The sequence below is a fragment of the Nyctibius grandis genome, chromosome 6, assembly GCF_013368605.1.
Source record: "Nyctibius grandis isolate bNycGra1 chromosome 6, bNycGra1.pri, whole genome shotgun sequence".
In the NCBI taxonomy this organism is placed as follows: domain Eukaryota; kingdom Metazoa; phylum Chordata; class Aves; order Nyctibiiformes; family Nyctibiidae; genus Nyctibius; species Nyctibius grandis.
The window spans coordinates 58,988,955-58,995,445 of NC_090663.1; the positions used below are offsets into that span (position 1 = coordinate 58,988,955).

The following is a 6,491-nucleotide window of genomic DNA, read 5'->3' on the forward strand; positions in this document are numbered from 1 at the left end:
CCAGGGACCCCAGCCCGGGCTGGGTTAGCGGCAGCGCCGGCCGCGCACGGCGCCGAGAACGCATCGCCGGTCCCCCTCGCCGCAGCCTGCGGGGCCCGCCGCGCGGGCTAACGGCCGCGCCCCCCTGCGCGCCCTCCCGCAGGCCCCGCCGCCCCCCCTCGTCCCGACGGAGTAGGGCTGCGGACAAGCGGGAGCGAGGAAGAGGGGCGGCAGCGGGGCCGACGGGGCGCCGGGCGCGGGGAGAGGGCCGGGCTTCACCTCGGGCCGTCTCGGTCGGGTAGAGCTTCTGGGCCTTGCCGAGGAAGCGGAGGGCGCGGTCGCGGTTGCCGGCCTCCAGCGCCTCCCGCGCGATACCGATGCACTTCTCGGCCTCGTCCCGGTTCCCCTCCATGGGCTTCTCCTTCCGCCGCCTCCGCCCGCCGCAGCGCAGAGAGAAGGGGCCTGAAGCCAGAGCGGAGCCGGGCGGGGCAGAAAGAGGAGAGGAGCGGGCAGGAGGACGGGAGGGAGCTCCCTTCACTCCGCAAGGCTCATCGCGCCGCACCGCGCCGCCGGTACCCGCAGCCCCAGCGCGGCGTCCGGCCCCGGCAGACAGCCCGGCCCGCCGCCTGCTTCCGAGCGCCGCCGCGCATGCGCCGCCGCCCAGGCTCGGGGGCGCTCCGCCCGCCCCGCCGCGGGGCTCCGGTAGCTGCCCCGGCAAGGGGTCGGGCCACAGCCAGCGCCAGACTCCTCCCGGCCGGGAGCACCGCTGCTCGCCCGTGGGGCCCCGCTGCCGCCTGGCAGCAGCCCGAGGAAGCCGGCTGCGATGGAAAAGTACCGGGCGGGCGGCTGCGTGCTAGCGCTGCACTGCGGTCCGGGGAGCACCGCGCCGGCCCGGCCTGCCACGGCCTCCCTGGAGCCCGTGGAGAAGCGAGAGCCCACGCATTGTCAGTTACAGTGCGTTAACTGTGCTTTACGGTACTTGTTAGCACCTTGTAACTACTCACTATAATTAGCAACATCAGTTACACGCTGCCAAGAACTGCATTGCTGGGAAGCAAGCGCTCAGGTGCTGCGCCAGGGAAGCACCACAGCTCCGGCAGAGGAGTGCAGTTAATGTAGGTCTAACCACCATCTACGATCTAGGTCAACACCTTCCAGCTACAGTGCTGCAGCAGATTATTACCTGATTATAGAAGGTTATAGAAGCAGATTAGCCTGCTCGATGCAGAAGCATCTTTATTTCAAGCATGTCACTGCTGGAGGAGCAGTTCTGGAAGGCCTGGAGCTTGCTGCCCCAAGCCACAGGAGCCAGTCTTGACAGCACCTTTTGCCTCACCAGCAGGGTGATATTGCCATTATCACAGCAACAGGCAGGCTACCTCTGTAAAACATGAACTTGTAGAGAGCTGGAGAAGCACAGTGAAGAGATATGACCACAACCCCCTTTAATCTGCTGCTACTGAAGACGCTACTGTGTGGCAGAACATAAAACCGTTAACACTCCATCCTTCAACTCCAGTTGTGTAGTTCAGCCCCTCATCACTGTAGGGCTCAGGCTAACAGAAAGGTGGTGCTCTCCATTCAGATCCCTGCAGCCAACAGGGGTAAAGCCCTTCCATGAAAAGCCATACCAAGACACAGCTCTTTGACTGCTACCTTGGAAGCAGGTTTTAGTTCCTCAGAGTTCACATCCTCTGAGTCAGTGGAGGCTGCTCCAGTACAGCCCCTGCTTTTGTGGGTGTCTCTCCCTTATCTTTTAGAAGTGAGGGGTCAGGCTCTACCATAAAATCAACTGAAGTTCTGGATTTTCAGCATCCATCCAGTTTACCTTCTTCCTCCATGACAAATCCCTTCCCTCCATCAAGGCTGACATCAAGTAAGACTGGCCTTAAACAGCACCTGCCTTACATCTGCCCTGCTGAAGGCAACTGCCAGGCTGCACCGCATGCTCACTTATGCAAGGTTGTAAAGATAAAACAAGGACAAAGCCCCTGTGCCATTGCACTGGATGGTATTTACCAAGTGCAGCATCCTAGGACTGTGCTTCCAGGGAGCCCATGCACAGCTGATATGCAGCTGTGGCAGTCCAGTTCTTGGAACAACTTGTCAAAAGCCACATAGTCAAGACCAAATGTTTTTCAGTTAGTGGACAAGAGACAATCAGTCTTGATATAACATTTATTGAATATTTCCACTCTAGTGGATGAAAAGTCTGTACAAAACCAAACATTTCCTTTACTTAAACCAATCTAAAAACAGTCAGCTCAATCGAAACTCACTACAAATACAATAGCTTCTTTGAAGCCATGGTAACACTTAAATACGGTTAAGACTTCAATGCAGAAATTTGGTTTGTTAGAAAGCTAATGAGCTTTAGCTTCTCAAAGTTACAAAAAGGCAAAATTGTGTTTCACAGATACAGTCCACGGGAATCACCAACACTGGACAATTAAGTACTTAGAGTCCTGAGATAACACAGTATCCTGGTATCCTTTAGACGGTCTTCTGTTGTCCTTTCTTCCCAATGAGGGACTTGTGGATATGCGGTATTACACCTAAGAGCGAGCAACAATTAAGACCATGTTATTTCTGTTCACGGTTTTCCTAAACTTTTCTTCAAAGAAAATGACAGCATTAAGCAACCTCTAGTCTGTTCTTGCCACCCAGCTCATCACAAACAGTTAGTAAGCAATTTACATACCACCACCAGCAATTGTTGCCTTAATGAGAGAGTCCAATTCTTCATCTCCTCTAATTGCAAGCTGCAGGTGACGGGGAGTGATACGTTTCACCTTCAAGTCTTTGGATGCATTTCCTGCCAGCTCAAGAACCTGAGGACAAGACCATTTTAAACTGAGTTACACAAGCCAAGTGAGACCAACTGCATGGCCTTAGCTATTTTATTCTCTACACAAAATACACTGTGAATGACACCAAGACAGCAAACAACACCCCTTTTGAAAGGGTTCCTCCTTTAGAGCTCTACATTTAGTTTCCTGCCAAGAACAGAGCAAATGTTTTACAGCAGATACAACATGCTATAATGGTACATTTTATAAAATACTTCACACTTCCATCTTTCTTGTCACAGCTATTTGACCTGCACAAAATACACAGCAAAGGGTCCCATGCACATTTCCTGGTCTCCTGATGATGCACGCACCAAAAGCTAGTTCAAAGCAAGTGAAGAGTTCACAGCCCAGTCCAAATCAGCAATATACGGTAGGCTCTGGTCATTATGCCATTTCAGAGATGACCAGCTTGCTTGCACCCCTTGCAGAAGCCTTACCTCAGCTGTCAAGTACTCCAGGATTGCAGCACTATACACAGCAGCTGTGGCTCCTACACGCCCATGGCTGGTAGTCCTAGATTTCAGATGCCTGTGGATGCGGCCAACAGGGAACTGGAAAATAACAGAAGTATGAATAAGCTGTGACGACAGAGACAGAAAAAGAAAGCCACTACTCTAAACCACATGCTGGGCAACAGTATCCCAGTGGCAGAAGTACAACTGTTACTAGACTATACATTTCAATACTCGAGAATCCAGCTAAGGACACTGTATGCCAACTTCACATCACAATTCTAACCACAAGCAGTAGCAACAACCACAGGGGAGTTCTCTTCCCTCCTGCACAGATATGCAAAAGGTCTAAAAACACTCAAGCCAGTCATTAACACAGACAAGGATCAAACAGACCCTTACACCATTCTGGACAGCAGACAGAAGGCAGACTGTGCAGGTTTCACAAGGTACAACCAACCAAGCGATGGAAGGCCAAACTGACTTTCACTCGCCCATGCCCCAGTCCCTGCCCACCTGCAATCCAGCCCGCTGAGAACGGGACACGGCTTTGGTCTTGGTCTTTCCAGAATCCTTCCCAGCTTTACCACCAGCCTGGCAGAGAAAGAGCCGTGTGAGAGCTGACGCGCCCGCCATCCCCCTCACACCCCCCGTTGCTGCGCGGGAGGCGGCCAAGGGCGCGCGCAGGACCCGCGCGGCACCACGGCCCCACCCGCGCATGCGCTTCCGCCCCCGCCCCCCCACCCCCCCGCAGGGCGGCACGGGCGACGACGCGGCGCGTGCGCGCTAGCCGCTACACCTAGCGGCACATGCCGCTCCCCAGGCGCATGCGCGGCCGTCACTCCCTCTCCCCGGCGGCACTAGTACGCGTGCGACCTCCCCCTCCCCCCTCCCTCGCCCCTCCCCGCGCCTGCCGGCAGGTAACGCGCCTACCAGCGCGCGCCGCCCGCGCTCCCCTGCCCCGCGCGCTCCCACCTCACCCCAACAGCCGCATCACCTCTATCCTTGCCAGCCCCCCGCGGCGCGGCCGCCCGCCCCCCCCGAGCAGCCCCCGGCCCCCGCGGCTCCTCACCATCGCGAACCGGACCGCAGCGCCGCGCGGGGGCAGACAGAGGAGGAAGAGGGTCCCGCACACACAAAGCCCGGGCAGCAGAACCGACCGGTCCCAACCCACCGCGATTCAAACTACACCCGCTCCCGCCTTCCCCCGGCGCTTTATAACCGCCGAACGTGCCTGCATCCGGGAACCCCAGCCTCGCCCCCAGCCAATGGCTGCGGGCGGGGGCGGGCCGCTCTCCCTCAGCGACAACCAATGGCGGGGTGGGGCGGTGCCGGTCTCGCACTGCGGAGTCCGGGAGAGGCCCGCCCCTATTTAAAGGGCCAGGCGCCTGAGGCGGGGGAGGGGGTACTGTGACGGCCGGGGAGAGCGGTGGGGGCGGGTGGCTGAGTCCTGGGTGGCAGCAGCTCCCAGCGCGGGGGGCACCGCCCGCCCCGGCTGTGGTGGCCACAGCCTGCCCCGGCGCCCCCAGGCCCCCTTCCGCCCTCCGCCGTTAATTCGGGGGGACGGAGGCGTAGTCCCCGCACATCCCGGCCCGCGGACGCGCTCCCGCGGCGCCGGTGCTGCCTGGGGTGGCGCGGGCCGCCTCTCGCAGAGCAGCGGGTCGCCGGCGTTCAGGGCGGGCTTTCGGGCATGCCGGCTGCTGCCGGGCGGGGGAGTCGCTTCACGAGTCCCCGATAGCGGGCCTCGCCCTCGGAGAGCTCAAGTCTGACTGACACAAAATTAAAATAAAATAAAATAAAATAAAATAAAATAAAATAAAATAAAATAAAATAAAATAAAATAAAATAAAACCCCAGCGTACCTGGAGCGGGCAAGGAGCCGAAACTGCCGTCCGAGGGGCAGCCGCCCGCTCGTCGCGTCAGCCGCGGGCGGCCCTGCCCGCAGGTCGCGGTGCCGGCCCTCCGGCAGCCGCACGGCCCTGCGCGCCCGCTGCCGCCCTGCCCCGGAGCCGCCCGGCCCCCATCAGCCAACCCGCAAACCGAGGCGTGAGGGCCGGGTCCTGCGGGGCCCCCCCGCCGCCGCCCAGGGCCTTCTGGGGAGGGAGAGACCCGGCTGTCGCTGCAGGGAAACACAGCGGTGGCCGCAGCCGCGCAGGGAGGGGTTGGGTGCCGGGGCTCGGTGGGATCACCGCTGTGAGAGGTGGCTGCCAGAAGTCACCGAGCGCCCTAGCTCCTTCATTAAGGGTTATTTACTGCCAGGCCTCATTCCCGTACCCAGCCTCGCTCTGCCTTGCCTTTTACTCAAGCTGCTTTAGCTCCACTGCGCTGCCGGTCGAAGCCTTCTCCAATAAAGTTAATTAACTTAGCGTACAAAGCACCTCAGAAGCAGTCTGAAGGAGATTACGTCCCGGGCTTGGGATGAGGAGCTACTACACTGCATTAGCAAAGACACGAGGCCACCCAGTGCCATTCAAATGAGAATGACGTCACACCTACTCTTCACGATGCTGGGGGCAGAGAAGTGCAAGCATGGCCAACAACTCCACACACATGCACTGGTTTTTATTTTTTCCTCAATTTTACGCAATAGATGTGTGATTACCAAGGGCAACCCTGCCTCAGACCCATTTCTCTCACTGGATATTTCACAAACTATGGTTAAAAACAGTTCATCATGAATTTGATTCTGAGTGTAATGTTTAATTAGTGCAGTGCATAATGTCCTCAACTTGGGCACTTCAAATCCCTGCCTGTATTTTGCTGAAATAAAGCTTAACCCTAATTTTTCTTTTTTTTGGGTGCCATTTTCAGTACAGCATTGTTATTTCCACCTCAGATAAAAAAAAGTAGGCTAGTCATTTAACCTCAGAGCTTGGTTGGAGATGTACTCAGTTATCTACCTCTTTTAACTCCAAAAAAATGACAATTCAATGTGCTATTCCAGAACACCATAGATCTTGGTTATCTGAGAGACACCCGAGTCATCTGTGAGTATGCAACAAGCTCAGGGAGAAACCTTGGCCCTTCAATGGCTGAATAGCTCTTTAGAGGGAAGACTAGCTTGATCTGTCAGGCATTTTACCAATCTAATCACAAAACCACCACTTTAGTATGCGCTAATGTATGTATTTCCTTTACCTTGATATCAAAGCGTGATGAGTGCTTTTATAGACAGACATTCAATGGGAGATGGAGCTGAGCTTAAAGT

At 56.5% G+C, this 6,491-nt stretch overlaps 2 protein-coding genes across 5 annotated transcripts in view; both read right to left on the minus strand.

The window, feature by feature from the left end:
• DNAJB14 (DnaJ heat shock protein family (Hsp40) member B14) overlaps positions 1–601 on the minus strand; it is a 34,234-nt gene extending 33,633 nt beyond the window's left edge. For 2 of the 4 annotated variants that reach the window (XM_068402581.1, XM_068402585.1), the window contains exon 1: positions 259–601. In XM_068402581.1, the coding sequence (XP_068258682.1) occupies positions 259–391 (133 nt within the window). In that variant the 5' untranslated portion in view covers positions 392–601. The remainder of the gene's footprint in view (positions 1–258) is intronic. The other 2 variants (XM_068402582.1, XM_068402583.1) reach the window with 2 other exon arrangements.
• A 1,542-nt stretch (positions 602–2,143) lies between these two features.
• Positions 2,144–4,509, minus strand: H2AZ1 (H2A.Z variant histone 1). The gene is made up of 5 exons (XM_068402854.1): positions 4,356–4,509; positions 3,800–3,877; positions 3,269–3,382; positions 2,681–2,810; positions 2,144–2,534 (listed from the first exon to the last, which is right to left on the minus strand). The coding sequence occupies exons 1-5, from the start codon at positions 4,356–4,358 to the stop codon at positions 2,473–2,475; spliced, it is 387 nt and encodes a 128-aa protein (XP_068258955.1). The 5' UTR covers positions 4,359–4,509; the 3' UTR covers positions 2,144–2,472.
• Positions 4,510–6,491: the final 1,982 nt, after the last annotated feature.

Coding starts and splice junctions, on each gene's coding strand:
- H2AZ1 (XM_068402854.1), bottom strand. Junction 2,811..3,268: donor TGGAGTACTTGACAGCTGAG/GTAAGGCTTCTG, acceptor TCTTGTCCTCAG/GTTCTTGAGCTGGCAGGAAA. Junction 2,535..2,680: donor GGCAACAATTGCTGGTGGTG/GTATGTAAATTG, acceptor GCTCGCTCTTAG/GTGTAATACCGCATATCCAC.